A 23,624-nucleotide genomic window follows, 5' to 3' on the forward strand; every position below is an offset into this window, starting at 1 on the left:
TGAGAGACGAAAATCCAGAAAATCACATTGTATGATTTTTAAATAATTAATTTGCATTTTATTGCATGACATAAGTATTTGATCACCTACCAACCAGTAAGAATTCCGGCTCTCACAGACCTGTTAGTTTTTCTTTAAGAAGCCCTCCTGTTCTCCACTCATTACCTGTATTAACTGCACCTGTTTGAACTCGTTACCTGTATAAAGGACACCTGAACACACTCAGTCAAACAGACTCCAACCTTTCCACAATGGCCAAGACCAGAGAGCTGTGTAAGGACATCAGGGATAAAATTGTAGACCTGCACAAGACTGGGATGGGCTACAGGACAATAGGCAAGCAGCTTGGTGAGAAGGCAATTATTAGAAAATGGAAGAAGTTTAAGATGACGGTCAATCTCCCTCGGTCTGGGGCGCCATGCAAGATCTCACCTTGTGGGGCATCAATGATCATGAGGAAGGTGAGGGATCAGCCCAGAACTACACCGCAGGACCTAGTCAATGACCTAAAGAGAGCTGGGACCACAGTCTCAAAGAAAACCATTAGTAACACACTACACCGTCATGGATTAAAATCCTGCAGCGCACGCAAAGTCCCCCTCCTCAAGCCAGCACATGTCCAGGCCTGTCTGAAGTTTGCCAATGACCATCTGGATGATCCAGAGGAGGAATGGGAGGAGGTCAAGTGGTCTGATGAGACAAAAATAGAGCTTTTTAGTCTAAACTCAACTCGCCATGTTTGGAGGAAGAAGAAGGATGAGTACAACCCCAAGAACACCATCCCAACCGTGAAGCATGGAGGTGGAAACATCATTCTTTGGGGATGCTTTTCTGCAAAAGGGACAGGACGACTGCACCATATTGAGGATGGATGGGGCCATGTATCGCGAGATCATTGAGACCATGTATCGCAGTAAGAAGATGGGTCGTGGCTGGGTCTTCCAGCAGGACAACGGCACGAAACACACAGCCAGGGCAACTAAAGAGTGGCTCCGTAAGAAGCATCTCAAGGTCCTGGAGTGGCCTAGCCGGTCTCCAGACCTGAACCCAATAGAAAATCTTTGGAGGGAGCTGAAAGTCTGTATTGCCCAGCGACAGCCCTGAAACCTGAAGGATCCAGAGAAGGTCTGTATGGAGGAGTGGGCCAAAATCCCTGCTGCAGTGTGTGCAAACCTGGTCAAGAACTACAGGAAACGTATGATCTCTGTAATTGCAAACAAAGGTTTCTGTACCAAATATTAAGTTCTGCTTTTCTGATGTATCATATACTTAAGTCATGCAATAAAATGCAAATTAATTACTTAAAAACAATGTGATTTTGTGGATTTTTGTTTTAGATTCCGTCACTTACAGTTGAAGAGTACCTATGATAAAAATTACAGACTTCTACATGCTTTGTAAGTGGGCAAACCTGCAAAATCGATAGTATCAAATCCCCACTGTATGATGGTATTTTGACCAGCTGAGAACTTGGGAGGGATTTCTGCCGATGTTTTGACTCCTTTACACGTTTTATAAGCTCTTCACGTCACACACACAAACGATCTGCTGTGAGGTTCTGATGCCTGTACCGAACTGTGATGGGCAACATCATGACAATGTGTGAGAATTGTCCTTTTTAGGGTCTCCTCTTCCTGTTTCTTTCTTTTTTTAAAATTTTTTTTTTATATGTCTTTGGTCCGTGTTGTGTTCGTATTTCATTCGAACCGCACCAGAGTTTGTTTGGAAGCAGACAGAGACTCATCTTTTCTCGGTCCACTTCTTTGGTGTGCACCAGTGTTCGGATGGCAGCATTCACACTTATTCAAATGAAACGCACTAGCAGAGCAATCACAGCAGGGTGAATACACCCTTAATTTTCAAAAACAATGACAAAGAAACAGCATGTGACACATTACATTTAACCAAAGACTTTATATATAGGAAGACGGTGCACTATGATTACTTGTGAATGGGAGAAAGTGCGATGCCTAATATGGCGAATAAGCCCCGCCTTCTAAATGAAAGAGCCAATCGCTGATTTAGTAAAGTCATTTTTAAAGTCATTAGAAGCTCCGGCGTTTAGAAGACGCGTTTAGAAGACGTGCGTTTAGGACTGCACATGCGCATTAACTTTGTCCAGGCTGAAAAATGCATTTTTTTTTGTCATGATTTGAGTGTTTAGATACAACATTTATGAGACAGTTGTCAGATTTCATTGGTGATTTCATATATGAAATTTAATCGTACGCTTGGCAAACAGTTGTAGAGAATTTTATATTTCCCTGTTCAAAGAGTTAGGTACTGCACTTGCATGCCCGAGAGGCGTTTCAAAGATGGCCACCAAGTGAAATGACTTGTCTTAAAGGGACTTTGATTAAACATGATATATTGAAGTAGAAAAACTGAAAGTGTTTTCTGGTAAAATGGTAAAAAAACATGTGGCAAAGTAAATGACCGAATTTGCTAATTTTTGTGTAAACTGTTTCTTTAACAGAACTATTCTCTAGCTCTTTTAAACCCTTCCCTTGTCATCTCCGTTTATCTCTCCCCAACTCTCTCTGTCTTTGTCCTCAGTCTGGCTCTCGGGGAGTATATTGCAGGACTTTACAGTACCGCAGGTTGTCATGTTTGTTTAGACAGTCTCCATTGTGTCTGTCTCCTCACCCAGCTGTTGAAAGGATGAGCCCGTCAATACATCTGTTTCAACGGCAGGTCATTAGCAAGGGCTTTATTGCGCCACAGGTTTAGGCACTGAGAGGTAGGGGACAGTGTTTACTCGGCCTTCCCCACACCCACCGGCTCAGGGATCCCTCGGTCTCACGACACACCGCTGCTGAGTAGGTGCTGAGTTAGAAGACAATAGAAGTCAATTGGATCCCCCTCAGAGTGAGTTTCTCCTTGTGTGCACACGAACGAATGAATGAAGTTCAGTTGGAGTTCAGATGGTTATCTGTCTGACATTGGCGATAAAAAGAAAAGTTCATGAAATCTTTAGACCAGTAGGCCTATGCTCTACGTAACAGTAGAAGGAGAAACCTTTCTGAAGAAGAAGACAGTTTACGTTAATGTTCACCATAGCGCCTACACGACAATGGTGTTAAGAATTGCATTTCAGACACGGTGCATGTGACATTTTCAGGTATCTGGATTGATTCCTTGCTGTTATATTTTAGTATCTGTATTTTTTTAATCAGCCAGGCCAATTAATCGTAAAATATACAGATGTTTTTAGACTCGGCACTGGCTAAAAATCATGCCCGCTTGGCTAATTAATTTGACTAGTTTTTGTGTATAATATTATGTATTTAATTATAAAAAATAAAAAAAAGGATGTATGCATTATTTATGTATTGTTTTAAATATTTTATTGTTGTTATTTTTTGGTTAGTTATTGGAAAAACTCATATTGGCCATGCGCTAGTTTCTTTGTGCTTCTTGGAGGGTTAGTTAGTAATAATAGTTAATAAACATTATGTATTAATTTCAACACATTTTATTAATTCATTTTTTATTTTCATTGTTTTATTTGATTTGTTTTATCTGGTTTGATTCCTTGCTTTTACAACATTTTACTATCTGTATTTTTTTAATCAGCCAGGCCAATTAATCGTCAAATATTCAGATGTTTTTAGACTCAGCACTGGCTAAAAGTCATGTCCACTTGGCTAATGAATTTTTACTAATTTTACTAAAATATGTTGTGTGTGTGTGTGTGTGTATACACAGATCAGGCATAAAATGATGACCACCTTCCTAATATTGTGTTGGTCCCCCTTTTGCTGCCAAAACAGCTCTGACCCGTCGAGGCATGGACTCCACTAGACCCCTGAATGTGTGCTGTGGTATCTGGCACCAAGATGTCAGCAACAGATCCTTTAAGTCCTGTAAAATGCGAGGTGGGGCCTCCATGGATCGGACTTGTTTGTTCAGCACATCCCACAGATGCTCGATTGGATTGAGATCTGGGGAATTTGGAGGCCAAGTCAACACCTCAAACTCGTTGTTGTGCTCCTCAAACCATTCCTGAACCATTTTTGCTTTGTGGCGGAGCACATTATCCCGCTGAAAGAGGCCACAGCCACCAGGGAATACCGTTTCCATGAAAGGCTGTACATGGTCTGCAACAATGCTTAAGTAGGTGGTACGTGTCAAAGTAACATCCACATGGATGGCAGGACCCAAGGTTTCCCAGCAGAACATTGCCCAAAGCATCACACTGCCCCCGCTGGCTTGCCTTCTTCCCATAGTGCATCCTGGTGCCATGTGTTCCCCAGGTCAGTGACACACACTCACACCCATCCATCCACGTGATGTGAAAGAAAACGTAATTCATCAGACCAGGCCACTTTCTTCCATTGCTCCGTGGTCCAGTTCTGATGCTCACATGCCCACTGTTGGCACTTTCGGCAGTGGACAGGGGTCAGCATGGGCACCCTGACTGGTCTGCGGCTATGCGTCCCCATACCCAACAAACTGCAATGCACTGTGTATTCTGACACCTTTCTATCAGAACCAGCATTAACTTCTTGAGCAATTTGAGCTACAGTAGCTCGTCTGTTTGATCGGACCACACGGGCCAGCCTTCGCTTCCCACCCCACGTGAGCCTTGGCCGCCCATGATCCTGTTGCCGGTTCACCACTGTTCCTTCCTTGGACCACTTTTGTTAGATACTGACCACTGCAGACCAGGAACACCCCACAAGAGCTGCAGTTTTGGAGATGCTTTGACCTAGTCGTCTAGCCATCACAATATGGCCCTTGTCAAACTCACTCAAATTCTTATGCTTGCCCATTTTCCTTGCTTCTAACACATCAACTTTGAGGACAAAATGTTCACTTGCTGCCTAATATATACCACCCACTAACAGGTGCTGTGAAGAAGAGATAATCAGTGTCATTCACTTCACCTGTCAGTGGTCATAATGTTATGCCTGATCAGTATGTATGTATGTATGTATGTATATATATATATGTATGTATGTGTGTATATATATATATATATATATATATATATATATATATATATATATATATATATATATATATATACATATACACACATACATACATATATATATATATATACATACATACATACATACATACTGAGTATATATGTGTGTGTATGTATATATATATATATATGTGTGTATGTATATGTATATGTATGTATATATATATATGTATATGTATATATGTGTATATACAGTGAGGAAAATAAGTATTTGAACACCTTGCTATTTTGCAAGTTCTCCCACTTAGAAATCATGGAGGGGTCTGAAATTGTCATCGTAGGTGCATGTCCACTGTGAGAGACATAATCTAAAAAAAAAATCCAGAAATCACAATGTATGATTTTTTTAACTATTTATTTGTATGATACAGCTGCAAATAAGTATTTGAACACCTGAGAAAATCAATGTTAATATTTGGTACAGTAGCCTTTGTTTGCAATTACAGAGGTCAAACATTTCCTGTAGTTTTTCACCAGGTTTGCACACACTGCAGGAGGGATTTTGGCCCACTCCTCCACACAGATCTTCTCTAGATCAGTCAGGTTTCTGGCCTGTCGCTGAGAAACACGGAGTTTGAGCTCCCTCCAAAGATTCTCTATTGGGTTTAGGTCTGGAGACTGGCTAGGCCATGCCAGAACCTTGATATGCTTCTTACAGTGCCACTCCTTGGTTATCCTGGCTGTGTGCTTCGGGTCATTGTCATGTTGGAAGACCCAGTCTCGACCCATTTTTAATGCCCTAATCTGAGGGAAGGAGGTTGTTCCCCAAAATCTCGCAATACATGGCCCCGGTCATCCTCTCCTTAATACAGTGCAGTCGCCCTGTCCCATGTGCAGAAAAACACCCCCAAAGCACGATGCTACCACCCCCATGCTTCACAGTAGGGATGGTGTTCTTGGGATGGTACTCATCATTCTTCTTCCTGCAAACACGTTTAGTGGAATTATGACCAAAAAGTTATATTTTGGTCTCATCTGACCACATGACTTTCTCCCATGGTGCAAACTTAAGACGGGCCTGGACATGTGCTGGTTTAAGCAGGTGAACCTTCCTTGCCATGCAAACCATGACGTCTTAGAGTATTACCAACAGTAACCTTGGAAACGGTGGTCCCAGGCTCCCAGCTCTTTTCAGGTCATTGACCAGCTCCTCCTGTGTAGTTCTGGGCTGATTTCTCACCTTTCTTAGGATCATTGAGACCCCACGAGGTGAGATCTTGCATGGAGCCCCAGTCCGAGGGAGATTGACAGTCATGTTTAGCTTCTTCCATTTTCTAATGATTGCTCCAACAGTGGACCTTTTTTCACCAAGCTGCTTGGCAATTTCCCCGTAGCCCTTTCCAGCCTTGTGGAGGTGTACAATTTTGTCTCTATTGTCTTTGGACAGCTCTTTGGTCTTGGCCATGTTAGTAGTTGGATTCTTACTGATTGTATGGGGTGGACAGGTGTCTTTATGCAGCTAACGACCTCAAACAGGTGCATTTAATTTAGGATAATAATTGGAGTGGAGGTGGACATTTTAAAGGCAGACTAACAGGTCTTTGAGGGTCAGAATTCTAGCTGATAGACAGGTGTTCAAATACTTATTTGCAGCTGTATCATACAAATAAATATTTAAAAAAATCATACATTGTGATTTCTGGATTTTTTTTTTTAGATTATGTCTCTCACAGTAGACATGGACCTACGATGACAATTTCAGACCCCTCCATGATTTCTAAGTGGGAGAACTTGCAAAATAGCAGGGTGTTCAAATACTTATTTTCCTCACTGTATATAAAATATTTTATTAGTATTTTTGTATTGTTGGTTTTTTATTTTTCATTTCTCATCACCTCATGGGATTCTTTGTGCTTCTTGGAGGTTTAGTTAGTAGGCAATAAAGTAAATAACAATAATAATGAATAAATAATATGTATTAATTTCCAAAATGTTTATTGATACTTTATTTATATATATGTAAAACATATATCGTCTGTATTCTACTTCTTCTCTGTTTCTTTGTTTATCAAAGGTTTAGTTTTGTCAGTTGAGCTGTCCATACATGAACAGTGTGTTGTAAAAGAGCTTTTTATGTTCTGACATGCATTTCTTTAATCTCTACAGTTTGAGGAGGAGCTTCAGGAAGCGCAGAGAGAACGAGATAAAGCCCTGGTGCTCAGTCACACACTGGAAGAAGAACTGCAAACCTTACGCAGGTATCACAGGTGAACCACATCACCTTACACTGCACAGTAACAACTCTTAAATGAGTCATTTGATGCATTTTACAGTTTGTTTTAGTAATGGAGCATGAACCTGCTGTGACACGCCTTAAGTGTTCAGTGAATTTGCAAATAAACAGAGGTGCAGGACAAGGCGTTCTGGAGGATTGTAATAATTCAGGTTATGGATAATATGTGGATGTCAGTGCAGGAATTAGGGAAAAGCCTTTGCATGGAATTCCAGAGGCGAGGAACCAGGTGGGCTTTGTTTTAGAGGTGGTTCAGTCCATCAACACTGGATTCTGAAGGTTTATGCATGTCACAAAAAAAAAAAAAACGTTTGACTACTTTATTCCCAGAAGTGTTCATTGTTGCAACTTAGGACCTTTTTTCAGATTGAGGCTTTCCATTTTAAAGAGAACTTTCCATTTGTGTGTGCAATATGCGTCAGTCTGTGAGTAGTGGTAAGCTGAGGTTGAGGCTACATGTACCATTGTTCACCTAGGCAAATTAGTCAACAGTATACAGGCCCTGATATATCGCAGGAATACGTAATAAAATGCAAATCATCATTACAAAAATTTGCATCATCACACAATTGATGTGTGCATTTCAGCTAAATATGGTGACAACAAAACCAACAAAATTGAATGTAAGCAAACGCATCATGAAAGCACATACCAAAGCACATTAGGGACAGACACTTCCACATCATAGACAGTGAACAGTGATCGTGGCATTTTGATAATAAATTATATCATTAGACTGGCACAGCAGTGATTAGATGTACACTCACCTAAAGGATTATTAGGAACACCATACTAATACTGTGTTTGACCCCCTTTCGCCTTCAGAACTGCCTTAATTCTACGTGGCATTGATTCAACAAGGTGCTGAAAACATTCTTTAGAAATGTTGGCCCATATTGATAGGATAGCATCTTGCAGTTGATGCAGATTTGTGGGATGCACATCCAGGTGACGAAGCTCCCGTTCCACCACATCCCAAAGATGCTCTATTGGGTTGAGATCTGGTGACTGTGGGGGCCATTTTAGTACAGTGAACTCATTGTCATGTTCAAGAAACCAATTTGAAATGATTCGAGCTTTGTGATATGGTGCATTATCCTGCTGGAAGTAGCCATCAGAGGATGGGTACATGGTGGTCATAAAGGGATGGACATGGCCAGAAACAATGCTCAGGTAGGCCGTGGCATTTAAACGATGCCCAATTGGCACTAAGGGGCCTAAAGTGTGCCAAGAAAACATCCCCCACACCATTACACCACCACCACCAGCCTGCACAGTGGTAACAAGGCATGATGGATCCATGTTCTCATTCTGTTTACGCCAAATTCTGACTCTACCATCTGAATGTCTCATCAGAAATCGAGACTCATCAGACCAGGCAACATTTTTCTAGTCTTCAACTGTCCAATTTTGGTGAGCTCGTGCAAATTGTAGCCTCTTTTTCCTATTTTTAGTGGAGATGAGTGGTACCCGGTGGGGTCTTCTGCTGTTGTAGCCCATCTGTCTCAAGGTTGTGTGTGTTGTGGCTTCACAAATGCTTTGCTGCATACCTCGGTTGTAACGAGTGGTTATTTCAGTCAAAGTTGCTCTTCTATCAGCTTGAATCAGTCGGCCCATTCTCCTCTGACCTCTAGCATCAACAAGGCATTTTCGCCCACAGGACTGCCGCATACTGGATGTTTTTCCCTTTTCACACCATTCTTTGTAAACCCTAGAAATGGTTGTGTGTGAAAATCCTAGTAACTGAGCAGATTGTGAAATACTCAGACCGGCCCGTCTGGCACCAACAACCATGCCACGCTCAAAATTGCTTAAATCACCTTTCTTTCCCATTCTGACATTCAGTTTGGAGTTCAGGAGATTGTCTTGACCAGGACCACACCCCTAAATGCATTGAAGCAACTGCCATGTGATTGGTTGATTATATAATTGCATTAATGAGAAATTGAACAGGTGTTCCTAATAATTATTTAGGTGAGTGTATGTAACAGACCGTATTAAACTTATGATTTGGGAAAAATATACAGTGGTGGCCTAAATTATTAGAACACTTGGCATCTGGGAGTCGGAATCTGCTGGAACTTTGAAAATGATGGACTGGCCCCCTCAAAGGCCGGAACTCAACCCCATCGAGCACATTTGGGGCAGGTTGGAAAATAAAATGAACAGATCTATTGTACATTCAAAAGGAAAGCATTTGGCTTCAGTTGCAGAAAGCATGGGATAACATTAGTGTTGAAGTTCTCAGAGGAAATATATTGACACTATGCCAGAGAGATGTGCTGCAAAAGGTGGACACACCAAATATTAAAGTTAAAAGTGGATAAAAACAGTACGACTCACTTCATCTGATATTTGATGGTCAGAGCAGCCTTCTGCATGTTTCATGAACATTATGAAATGAAATCATGTTTTGGCAAAAAAAGGTCAATATTTTCAGATCTGTCAGGAGTTCTAATAATTTTGGCCACCGCTGTAACTATTATTCAGAATTACAGCAAATGTGCAGTGGTCGCTAAGTTAGTAAATTTACAGACTGACCAGTCACATAACAGTTAGATTTTAAATAACTTAACCAATTCCAACAGAAAGCTTTAGTCATCCAAGGGTCTCGTTTGCTGTGGTTGAAATGGTTTAAAAAGCTTTGGCTTTCTCCACTAAATTAAGCTCTGGTGTAGGTTTTACTTTGCAGATTAACTCTAGCTTTTCTTTAAAAGTCAATATTGAAAACGCAGTGGATAATAAAGGAGCAACATTTAGTCCTCCTTATTAATGTTGCTTGCGTTTTCCATAGCGAATAGTGCTAGCTATTTTATCAGTGTTTTCTTTTTTCCAGTGGTGTTCCCCATAGCGGGCGAAATTCAAATTAGTCTTTCATTGACCTGCTATGGCTTGGTTGGACCACCAATAACAGCTGAAAGCGTTAGGTGAAAAAATCCTAAAATGGAGAAAACGGACGTCTACACAACACACACACACTGAATAGGCAGATTTGAAGGGTTCATTTCCTCAAAGATTTAGATGCTTATTGTCAAATTGTAAATTCCTAAATTAACATTAAAACTGTCTGCTGTGAGACTTCAGTGTAAACGGCCACTGCTGTGATTGGCTAACTGCTTTGTATATGAAATAGCTAAGTATTACATGTGGAACTCTCTCGAAAACTTTTAGCACATTTATTACAGCTCTCAAGATAAACCAATCATGAAAAGTGTGTATTATAGCATTATATTTAGATCTATGGCATTATATTTAGATTGTGGCATGAAAGGTTGCAGTGATAAGCATTGTAGCCGATCACAGATGTTGAGCGTCTCTTCATTGCAACTCGATTTCTGCACACTAATGCTTTCAGCATAACTAACAGTGCAAACACAATGTAAATAAGAGATGCGTTCATTCTAACAGAAGTTTTGGCTAAAGTCCAGAACTCAGCCACTTAAAAACTCACGATGTGTGATTTAACAGCTCCAGCGATTGTAAAGGGAACTTTCTTTGATTGCTTTCTATATATAATTTAATCACATTTTAAATAACAGATTATTTTCATCCTGCTAAGAGAAACAATGTGAAGTTGACCGTTTAGTCTCTGATTTGATTTATTGACACATAGACAAAGAACATCTGACTGTACATGAATCATTACATATCAGAAATCACTAGTCACAGATCAGACATTTGAATTGACACAGCTACTTACATGTTGTTGTGGCAATACTGTCGAGTCCATATCGTAAAAGTCTGTTTGCAAAGCCTGCACTGAAACTGCGACTGATTTACCAAATAATCCACAGTGAAATGTACTGCATACAAAAAAATTATGCTCAAGACATTCACATCATTGAAAATTATGGATGCACCGATACCAAGTACAAGTACTTACATTTGGGTACTTGCCGATACCAAGAACCGATACGAGTACTTAATAATACCATTACAGTTCTAACAAACAATGTTTTTCGCTTTCTGACTGTAACAAAGTAAATATACAAATTGATGCTGTTTCTGACATTTTAACATTTAACTTGGTGTTTCCCTAAACAAACATGGCACTGCTGCCCATTTCACGTAAATGTAACCTGTAACATTTAGTGGATTTCAGTACCACACGCAACGTCGTAGCAGAACAACTGAAATTATATGTTATCATATATAGCCATGCAGCCTTTTTCGAAAAAGTGAGAGGCATTTTTGATGAAAAGAAGCTTCTCTGCATTATCAGCTATGAGCCAGTTTCTGTTTTCTTCTACAATGTGTGACACTGAGCTTGGGATGTGCGAGACTAGTCAATTAAACGTCAGTGCTGCTGCTAGACGACTTGGAAAATACTAGTCGTTTACATTTTTTTTTGCACATTTAATGTTTTGCTTTATATATATATATATACTGTGTATATATATTTTTTACAAAGGCTATGTTTAAATTACCATCGTTTTAATGTTATATCTTGAAATTAATATATTATTGTGGAAAGTGAATATCTGCAGCAAAACAAAATAATTTAACTTTACCTCAGGTTTTGCATGCGTTGGTTTTCTCTGGCGCTCGCAGCGGAGACTAGTCGTTGCTCACATCCCTATTAAAAAGCCTTTCACTTTCAACACTACTCACTACAGAGGGGTATCTGCCTCACAAGAGGTCAAGCTTGGTTTAAGCAAGGAACACACCAAACCGACCAACTAGTGGTGACGAAAGCAGACTGCTGAGTTGGCTCACATTGGCAGCGTCTGGGTCCAAAGTTGCCCTGACACACCAAGCAGATGCTTGACATCCAACGGCCAAGTAGCACGTCCGTTCTGCGCCTGTGTAAGCGCAAATAGCTTTCTGTACCAGCTGGTGGCAGTAGTCTGTTTTCGTTATTCAAAGCGGGAAACCGGAAGAGCTACAGGGATATAAACAAAGCACCTCATAATCTCGCTCGCCACAGACAATCCACTTCTTTTTTTTTTCTCGCGCACTGGTTCGCTAGCTGAACAGCCAATCAGAATGATCAGATGGCCCGACTGACCGCTGAAAAATAGCCGACGAGGCCCAACGTCAGCCGACGTGCGGAACACACAGAGAAAACTTAGTTGGCCAACGCATGAAAACTGCCCCACGGCTTGGTGTGTTCCAGGCTTTATACTCGCTGAGTCTGCACTAGGGCGAAGGTGCGCACGGCAAAAATGAAGTCATCTCAGTCGTGTGCATTGAGAGCGCGAGACTCCCTTTCACTTGGCACCGCGAATTATGTAACTTTCCACGCGGCTTCGCATCCGAAGGTGCGTTGCCATAAAGTGATATTGTGTGTGGTTGTATCGGGGTAGTTTTATGATAACAAGTACATGAGCACAGTATCGGACCGACACCTGAGTACTGGTATCGGTATCGGTGCATCCCTATTGAAAATAAATTACTACATTCCTAGCATTAGGATCCTTTGGATTTGTAGTGCATCCTGTATCGCTCTTCTCTCCTCGTCATCTCACTAACATGCCAGTGGGCAGGGTCAAAGTTGCAATGATGAAGTAGGCGTTGATTTTCTTCTGCAGAGGTGGTCTTTCACCCATAGGTAGGAGCGTTCGCTGGGCTTGGTAACAATAAAAGCTGTTTTTGGAATAACCAGGAAGTTTTCAGTTCTGAAACTTACAGGATATTCTTATAGTATGAGGACCTCTTATATGTCAAAAGCTCAATGAAAATTGATTGATTGATTTCTCAGTTCATGATCCCTTTAAAGGGGCACTTCAGCGCTGGGAAGATGAATGTGTATTTAAACTGTGTCATTTATGAAGTAGAAATGTGAAATTATTTTAGAATTTGGTGCCTTCTAGACTGAGAAAAGACAGAAAATGTGTTTTTGTCTCATGTGGATGAAAGACAACAACTCCCAGAATGCACTTGCTTTGCTGCCCTACGAGGCCACTCCCTACACCGCCCCCAGCGTCGTTTTGATCTTCATAATAATACAATCATTTCGTTCAGTTAGAGAATAAACACTACAATTAAAAGCTGAATGTGTCTTTTCAATAAAGTGTGAGTGAGCCGAACGAAAGTCACGTCACAGACGCAGCAGGAGTCAGATTTCATTCATCTCGAGAGGGAAGTAAGAGCTGAGCAGAGCTGAGGTAAGCGCGGCTGTCCTTCTCAGCCAGTCTGGCGTGTTTTCTGATCGCATATGGAAGCTAAACTTTCATAGGAATTCACTGAAAAGTTGAAACACTCACTTTGCTCTGCACCGCTCCGTTATGAATGCCAGAGGCCGAGCGCATTTACATTCTGTGCGTGAGTAGCGGAACTGCTCCTTCTACTGGCTGTAGTTTTTAGCCTCTGGCCAAAAAATCCTCAGATGACGCAAAATGACGATATTTGCGTCATTGGAGGATTTTTAGCAAAAATAAAATGCATAATTCTCTCGTCTCAGGGGTATATGAGGGGGGAAAGTACCATAATTCAAATATACTACAGGGTTTCTACTGATACAAAGCTTAATGCTAAATCACTGAAGTTACCCTTTACTGACCATGGGAAAATGTGGGTCCCATGGCCAAACTAGTTTAGAACTACTGCTTTATGCAATAGATTGCTTTAAATCAAGTAGCTGTACACTAACATGAAAAACAGTGTCAGTGTCCCATTCAATTAGAAGTACAACTTCAGTTTCTACTATAAAGCCGTTCTCCAATGTGTTCATGTTTATACTCGTGTCTTACTTCAACGGACTGAACAAAATAAATTAACTGGAGAATATTTTCACATCAAAGATGAGCCACACCTACCTATTACATCATAACCGTGGACGAGTAGTAGTATGAAGGTGTTCACCAGCTGGAGCGGTCGTTGAACCCTGAATGAACTTAGTTTTGGCCTGATTTTGTTCAAAAGGATGTCATACCTGTTTGTTCTTTGATTTTGCTTGAGGTATATCAAAAACCTCAAAGGCCTTAAACCTTCTTTTTTCTGTTGAACACTTTCTTTTGGTCATTTATTTGACAACCAGCATTAAAATGGCTGGAATGTTGATGAGGTGGTTTCTCATCGCAAAACTTGCATATTTAAAATAGATTCTCATTGCATGTCACTCACTCAGCAGAAAGCATGCGTCATGCATTTAGTCTGATCACCGTCCAGCTTTATAACAGATTATGAACATTGAAACTGGCTTTTATGTGTTTTGTTTGCTTTTTCCAGGGAAAAATAAATCGCCCGGGTTGAGAGCAGTGAGTCATTAGATTACCACAAACTCATGTTCTGAAGGATTGGAGCGTCCGTGAAGTTATGATCTCGAGCCACATCTCCTGCAGACGCGGTCAGAGGTCTGTCCACATTGAGATCCTCATAGCTGTTTTGCTAGAGCGCAAAAGCTCTAGAAGTATCGACCGCAAACGTTTCAGCACTACCTAACATCTGATTGTTTTGGCCTGCGAGTTGAACTCTGTGCTTATTTAAGGTTTTATTCAAAATGATAGTCAGGGTCTTAAATAACCAAACCAAACTGTTCCCAGTGGTCGTGATGGACTACCGCAGACCCGCCCTCCCCAGTTCTTGTCTTCTTGCCAGAGGGCTTGTTTGCTTTACTTGGGGTTTATCTGTCAGTGAGGACGGCTTTGATAGATGATATGGAGTAAATACATTTGGCTCATAAACTGGTCGTGCTGGTTAAGTGAGCTGTGTCCGGTTTCAGCGATACGTATATCCGTGTGTATCAAGGACTTTCCATTTGCATTCGTCACATCTTATTAATCCCCTCCGCATCTCATTGTGCATGATTTTGTGTTTGTGTTACTCTCCAAAAGGGTTTTATTCCGCCTGATCATGCCATAGGAAAACTTTCGTAACCATTTAAAATAAGGTTCAATTTGTTAAGTTGGTTTATTCGTTTATTATAGCATTTGGTAACACTTTTGTTTAGGATCCAGTTCTCACTATTAACTAGTTAGCTTGCATATTACCAGAATATTGGCTTTTTATTAGTATAAAGCGCATAGTAATGTCTTATTCTGCATGACAATATTCTACATCCCTTAATCCTAACCTAAATTTAACATCTACCTTACTAACTATTAATAAGCAGTAATTAGGAGTTTATTGAGACAAAATTCATAGTTTATAGTTAGTTAATAGGGAGAATTGAACCCTACTTTAAAGTGTGACCAGCATTTATTAATTTAAGTTAATGTTATTTAATACATTTTACATTGGATAAATGAACTTGCATTAATAAATTAAGTCAATATTTTATGGACAAACATAAATGACCTGGTAAAATACTGTTCAAAAGTTTGGCTTCGTTAAGATTTTTTTATGTTGTCTTGTATGCTCTCCAAGGCTGCGTTTCTTTAATGAAAAAGACAGTAATATTGTAAAACATTTATTTTAATACATTTTCAAGAAAACATTCTTATTATTTTCATGCTTGAAAACAGTATATTTGTGTAGGAAACCGGATTCATTTGGGAATAGAAAGTTCAAAAAAAGCATTAACTTGAAATGGAAATGTTTTGTAACGTTAAAAATGTCTTTACTGTCACTTTTGATCAATTTAATGCATCCTTGCTGAATAAAATAATTAATTTCTTAATAAAATCCGTAACACTTTACAATAAAGTTTCATTAGTTAACATTAGTTAACATCCGCTAATAATGAACTGCACTTCTGCAGCATTTATTAATCTTAGTTAATGTTATTTTTAGCATTTACTAATACATTATTAAAATCAGAAGTTGTATTTGTTTACATTTGTTAATGTACTGTGAACTAACATGAACAAACAATGAACAACTGTATTAACTAATGTTAACAAAGATTAATAAATACTGTAACAAATGTATTGCACATTGTTAGTTCATGTTATAGTTGATGTTAACGAATGAGACCTTATTGTAAAGTGCTACCATAAAAGGTAACCTCACGGACACAAAATGTATAAAAACTGTAACAGTATTGTTCATTGCTAATTCGTGATGTCTAATGCATTAAAGTGTTACCAAATGTTTTAAGGTCCACAAATAACTATTCTCTAGTTATTTAGAAATTATCCAGAAACTAACTTGCTTATCTGAATAATCGTTAATGTTCTGAGGATTGTTAAAAAATCTCCAAATAGCCATATATGCCTCTTTTGGTGTGAATGTGGTGCTCAGCTGAGAGATCTGCGAACCTTTGGTGCTACACACCCAAACTCACTTAATCCGAGAAGAGAGTTCTCACTCTTGTAGTCTTTTCTGTCTGTCCCAGCAGGAGGAGGAGAAGGAACACATTGTATTTCCCCAGACAATCTGCATTGTGTGAGTGTCAGGGTGTCCAGCGCTGGTCTGCAGCCCCTGCCAATGTGGTTTCAACACTGAACCTTTAAAAGGAGAATCCTCCAGGCCCAACAAAGGCCAGAGTATGGCTGCGTGTGTTTGCTCTCAGGATTGCCCGACCACCTCCATTGTGTCTTTTAGGATAACAGACAGTCTGTGTCACATGAAAGGGCAGTGAACAGATGAGAGAGAGATTCGGGTGGTAGGAAAAAAATGTCTGCAGTGTGAACCTCGGGCTCTGATAGAACCGGCTCCAAATAGTGTGACGCACCCCGCTGATAAAGAGAAACACTTAGGCAATTTTGTTCACTTGGGGTGGCTTGTTTTAATAGGTTATCATTGGCCGGCCAGTGAAGGAGAGGTTAGACTGTGAGTTTAAGGTGCTTTGTTTGAGCGTTAGCCAGGAAGGAGGCAGCGCTGGATAGACGTGTATTAACACCACAGGTCCCCATACGACACAACTCCCTAGTGATCACTCATTATCACACATGCTAACGGCTCGACCTGTCAACAGCTCAATAGTCATTAGCAGATACAACATACACATACATGAGCTCTCTTTTTCCAATACTCTTTCCCTACACTGCAAGCCAAAGCTCAATTTAATTTTGTTTTGTTTTGTGATGTTGTTGACATGACCTTTTAAATGTGACCCACTGGTCGGAATATGCAAATGAACGGTCCTAAACTGACCCTTATGCGTAAAACAACCAACTATATGTTCATCAAAACATCAACACATAGTTTAATATGATGTTTTATTATTTTGAAGTTAGAATAAATTCATAAAACAATCTTACATCTATAGATTAGCATTAACATGAACATTACCTCCTATTTTTAATGCTAATATGTATTACATTTTATGCTTTTATATAATCCTATTTTATAAAATATTTTTAGACTTTTTATAATATTTTCCAATATATTTTGTTGAATTAATTCTCATATATTAGAAAATATATAATCATTTATAATATGTATGATCCTTCAAAAATCACGCTAATATGCTGATTTGCTGCTCAAGAAACATTTTAAAGTATTAACAGTTAATATTAACTACTTAGTATTTTTTTGAGAACGGTAATAAAAAAAATCTGGATGCTTTGATGAATAAAAATAAGACAGCTTTTATTTGAAATAGAATTCATAAATGTCTTTTCTGTCATTTTGATCAATTTAATGCTTCATTGCAGCATACAATTATTTAAATAATCTTAATGTCCACAAACTTTTGATCGGTGTACATACATGTATAAACCGATTTGAGCCAGTCTATTGCGGAGTCTCGCTCTCATTTTGGTATTTGATATTTATGTTCATTATTAACTTTATTTATGAGGTAACATAGGAGCAAGTTTGCTGATCTTTACGGAGATTTCTAATCATTCATCTCTCAGCGAACTGATTATTTATCAGTGGCGTTTCTTTCCATTCGTCTTATGTTTTCCCCCTTTTCATTCAAACCCCCGCCGATTGGGCTGAAATGACTTATTTCTAAGAAATCCTTGGATGTTGATAACACCAGTAGTTATGCCACATTGCTTGATGGAAACTTTGAATTTATGTGATATTTATAACGCCTGTGGCATTAACAGACTTTATCCCCAAAACAGAGCCAACTGCAGCCACTGCATTAGCCGTCTTCGCCGTTCTGTGCAGCAAAATACATTTTGTAGATTGCATGGAACCCCTCCTGACAAGCAGTGGCTCCTTTATCCAAACACACAGCAGCGTTCCTGCCCAGGCTCAGCGCAAGAAATTCTCTTTTTTCATTAGCGAGTGATCACAACTTTGGTGTTTTTGTTCACCGTTGGGTGTGGTCTCATATTTCTGTTTTCTATTGAGGGAACGAGAGGTATAGAAACTACTGTGGCCTTTATCAGCAGCTGTCAGCATGAATGATTGGTGTAGGAATGGTTGACAGTGGGATGTGGTCAGTAGTTAGTTTACATCCACCACAGGTTGCCATAGACACCTGTCTGTCTTGGCTGCGGCCTCTATGTACTTTTTTGCCTGTAGATAAGTTCTCTCTATTAATAGGGTATTTTACATTTCCCATCTGATAGCATTTTGTGGCAGTGTTAATGTTTAACTGGCCTGTAGAGTTAGAGGGCAGGTTCGTTGGGATCCCTCCCCTGTGATCAGGTATCTTACGGTTCTGGTTAATGTTTAACAGACTGCTCGGATTGCCTGTCTGGCGGCCTTTATAACTAGAGCAACACACACCGTGTTAAACGAGTAGCATGCTGTATGTTTGGTTGAATACATTGAATAGTTTTTAAAGGAAGTTATTAGCATTTCTCCTATTAGTGTTTCTTGCTAAGTCACTATTACTATTACTTTTATACATTATAAAAACATTTCTTTGTCGAAGTTGTTAATAGAAAATACGATTTCAGTCTTTCTACCTCAGAATGTAAAATCTTAATTCAATGTTACGTGCCATTACTTTGTGATTTAATTGTGATTTAAATTAGGAATGCACAATATATCAGCCACCATATCAGTTTTGGCCAATATCTGTTCATTTTTAATGTTATCTTTATCGCCATATATAAATAAGAAAATGTGGCTGATATATTGAAGATTTATTACACTGTAATACACTACAGATGTGAACTGTTTACCAATATGGGTTTGAATTGCTTGAAATATGATTGAAATCACTTCAAAAAAGGAAAATACAGTTAAGTGCAACATGTTCACTGCAAGTCTGTCATATAAGGATACAATTATAATGAGAACATTATAATTGTGTGCTTGGGTCATGGCTTTTAATGGGGAGACTTTTGTTTTTGTGATCAGACTCTCAAAAATTATTAAAAAAAAATTGGATTTAGATTTATCTGCCAATATATTGGTAATCGGCTTCCAAATATAAAGAATTATTGGTTATCGTATTGGCCACGGTTTTCATAGTGGTCCATCCCCAATTAAATTTTTTTAAAGTACTTTTTAGAAACTTCTGTGAAACTTTTTCTACAACATTTAGTGTACTTAAGATTAGTGATTTAAACAAACCCCTAATATTGTGAATGAAGCCTCGAAATTGTGCCATTTATTCAGACTTATTTAGCCTAGTCAACAATGAAACCACTGAAAAAAACATCCCATAGACTTAAATCGAAGGTGCGATCTGATCCATTTCATGGACACTTTTGATTTGAACTAATAAACAACCACCTAGAATTGCCATAGCAACTGCTTACACCACCGTAGCAACTACATAGGAACAGCCTAGGCTAGCACCCACCCACAAAAGACCTTTTTCACATTTCCGGGTTTCTCAGAGCGGAAGTCGCCATAGTTGGGTCAAATATTATGAATGAATGAATGAATGAATGAATGAATGAATGAATGAATGAATTTTTTTGTGTGCCCATTTGCTCACATAGCAAAAGAAAAATGCCACAGTAGTGATTTCACAACTTTCAAAAAGAGGGAAAAAATTGAGATTGATAATGGCAGTGAAAAGATAGAAATATGTACATTTTTACCATCACTCCCATAGACGCTATTACTAAACACCCTCACAGCAGCGGTAACTTTTTTATTGTAATTTGATGCAAAAGTAATAAAATACAAAGTATTAGTGTTATAAATGTACATATATATATATATATAAAAAAAATGAAAATACAAAAAACGTTGCAGGATTTACGATATTGATGACCGTTAAAACGCATCATCACAGTCTGTGAAAAGGGTCTATATTCTAGAATCATGGCGGTGAGTTCTGCATGGGCAAGCAAACTATCAACAGACGGTCCTTTCAGTTGTGTTTTTAACTAACGACTCACTGATTCATAACGCTTCGAAGCTTCATGATGCTGTTTTTTGAAATCGGTCAACACACCGGGAAACTGCTTTGCACGGTCTTTTGCTGTTATTTTTGTTGGCAAATGGGAATTTGTGTGCTTCATCATGGTTTCACCGATATCTATGGTTTCACCACGGGGGTTTGCAGCTTTTCGATGACGTTCACGTCGGGTAATTACGTCACTTCAAAACGTTCCCATGGCATTAGGGGGAAATGGCGGCTCTTTCAATTCAATTCAAATTTATTTGTATAGCGCTTTTCACAATACACATTGTTTCAAAGCAGCTTTACAGAAAGTGCATTTCATAAATGTACATTGAAAAATGTTAGAAAGAGAATGTTAAAGAAAAATGTTAGAAAAAGTTAATCAATCATGTATTAATTTAGGCCATAACAACGCTGGTGTTGAGTCGTCTCTTCACAGGCGTCGAGTCGTCTCATCACAGGTGTTGGGGCATCTGAAATCTTCATGAGATGCTGGATACAAACTGGAGCTAACAAACTATTTATCTCGGGACTAGTGTCCCGAGATAACAACAGAAAAGCAGATGGGAAATAATTAGCATAGCTGCTGTTCAGAATATTAATGCTTTTGATCCGATTTAACTATAGTATAAAAGGTATGTGAATAGTATATAAAAGTAATGTGAATGCTTGGCTAAAGAGATGCGTCTTTAATCTAGTTTTAAACTGGGACAGCGAGTCTGAACCTCAAACAATATCAGGAAGACTATTCCAGAGTTTAGGAGCTAAATGTGAAAATGCCCTCCCTCCTTTAGTGGACTTAGATATCCTAGGAATGACGAGAAGCCTCGAGTTTAGTGATCTTAAAGAGCGCGATGGATTGTAGGGCGATAGAAGATCCGTTAAATACACTGGAGCTAAACCATTTAGGGCTTTATAGGTCAGTAGCAATACTTTGTAATTGATACGGAACTTAATAGGTAACCAGTGTAGAGATGATAAAATTGGTGTTATATGATCATATTTTCTTGACCTAGTAAGAACTCTAGCAGCTGCGTTTTGGACTAACTGTAGCTTGTTTATTGATGATGCAGGACAACCAGCTAATAAAGCATTACAGTAATCTAGTCTCGAGGTCATGAATGCATGAACTAACTTTTCTGCATCAGAAATAGATAGCATGTTACGTAGCTTAGCAATGTTTCTAAGGTGGAAAAATGCCGTTCTTGTAACATGAAATATGATTTTCGAAAGACAAGTTGCGGTCTAATATAACACCCAGGTCTTTTACTGTAGTGGATAAAGTGACAGGACATCCTTCCAAGTTAAAGTTGTATTGTGAGAGGTTTTGTGGGCAGTTTTTTGGACCAATAAGTAATACCTCCGTTTTATCTGAATTTAATAGCAGAAAATTACACGTCATCCAGTATTTAATATCTTCAACACATGCTGTCAGTTTAGATCATTTAGCGTTTTCATCTGGTTGTGATGAAATATATAATTGAGTGTCATCAGCATAACAGTGGAAATTAATTCCATGTTTTCTTATAATATTACCAAGTGGCAGCATATATATTGAGAATAGCAGAGGGCCTAACACGGATCCTTGCGGCACCCCATAGTCTACTGATGTTATCTTTGATTTTTCCCCATTTAGACAGACAAAATGGTAGCGGTCTGATAAGTACAATCTAAACCAGTTTAATGCCTGTCCCTGAACACCAGTGTAATTTTGAAGTCGATCTAAGAGTATTTTATGATCTATAGTATCGAACGCAGCACTAAGATCGAGTAGAACTAGTATTGAGATACAGCCTTGGTCAGAAGCTAGAAGTAAATCATTTGTGATTTTAAAGAGCGCGGTTTCTGTGCTATGATGCGGCCTGAATCCTGATTGAAATTTTTCATAGATATCATTTTCTTGCAAGAAAGAGCACAATTGAGCGGACACAATTTTTTCTAGTATTTTAGACATAAATGGAAGATTTGAAATGGGTCTGTAATTTGCTAGGTTATTATGATCTAATTGTGGCTTCTTAATGAGAGGTTTTATGACTGCCAACTTGAATATTCTTGGAACATGAATAATATTGAGAAGAGGCTCTTCCACTACAGGTAACAACTCTTTCAGTAGTTTAGTGGGTATTGTGTGAAGTAAACTAATATTTTTAAATTTTCTGCTAATATATATGACTTTTTTGCAACGAAAATGCGGGGATTATGAAATAATGCTAGCCCCGCATATTTTGCACGCGGAAATAGGCAATTTACGCGGTGAAAGTGCGGCGTATTTGAAAAAATGCGGCCCCCGCATAAATAAGCGGACTTTGGCTGATTATGCATTAAATCATGCAATCGCATAATCGCGTTTTTCTGGAGGGACTGGTTTACTTCCAAGTCTTTAGTGCGGCACACCCATAAAAACTGAGCGTTCCATGAGAGAGGCTCAAAACCAGGGCAGAAAATAGCCTATTACTTATTCATTATGATGTTTTTGAATGTAAAAACCACACTAACGTCATAAGTTGACCTCAGACAACAGTATAAAAAAAAAAAACCTTTAATATTGTAATGCATTACTTTTAAAATAAAATTTCCCCAACATTGTAATATAACGCAGTAAAATTCATTTAGTATCGTCACATCCATCACAGCTTCCATTAAATGAACTGTGTACTAGACAGGTTGAGTTTATGTGGCTATTTATGGAACCCCATCACACTGGCATCTCAGTTCCTCTGAGCGGGACAGGAACCAACTATATATATACTGTTATATCCAACTATAATGATTCTCATAAAGTGGGGGCCAGGATGCAAAGCCGTGTAGCAAAGAACCGGTTGTGTGTGTGAAGGGGTAGACGGGCTTAGATAAGATAATCCATAGTGTGGCAATGCTTCTCTGTCCTTGTTTGTCACTGTCATTGGACCTTTGTACCCAATATGTTTGCATTTAATTAAACAAAGCACACAACTTTACATCACTTTCTCGACCATCAATATCGCATCAGAATTGATTACCTCCTGCCTTAAAAACAGGAAAAAAATAAAGGAAGAACCTGACATGGAAGATCTAATTAGCAAGGCTGAATGAGTAATATGACTGTAGGGCAACAGCACACATGCACATTGGCTAAGCTAAAAGACAAAAGCTCAAGCCAATCAATCATGATGTCTCTGTCACTATAGACATATGCAGGCATGCAAGCCAGACAGACGCTTTGTATTGTCTGCTAATCGGGGCATTGTACCAAATGCATAGCTAATATGAATGCCCACTTAATAGCGCTGCGGTTTTCTGTATGTGTGTGGTCGCAGGTGAAT

The 23,624-nt window shown here is 39.0% G+C and overlaps 1 protein-coding gene across 2 annotated transcripts in view; it reads left to right on the forward strand.

Moving 5' to 3' along the window:
• Positions 1 to 23,624, forward strand: part of mipol1 (mirror-image polydactyly 1) — a 146,341-nt gene that overhangs the window by 109,108 nt on the left and 13,609 nt on the right. Inside the window, exon 12 of one of the 2 annotated variants that reach the window (XM_079832306.1) lies at positions 7,103 to 7,203. In XM_079832306.1, coding sequence (XP_079688432.1) covers positions 7,103 to 7,203 — 101 coding nt within the window. The remainder of the gene's footprint in view (positions 1 to 7,102; positions 7,204 to 23,624) is intronic. The other variant, XM_079832307.1, reaches the window with a different exon arrangement.

The sequence above is a fragment of the Gobio gobio genome (genome assembly GCF_949357685.1).
Source record: "Gobio gobio genome assembly, chromosome: 13".
Taxonomy (NCBI): Eukaryota; Metazoa; Chordata; class Actinopteri; order Cypriniformes; family Gobionidae; genus Gobio; species Gobio gobio.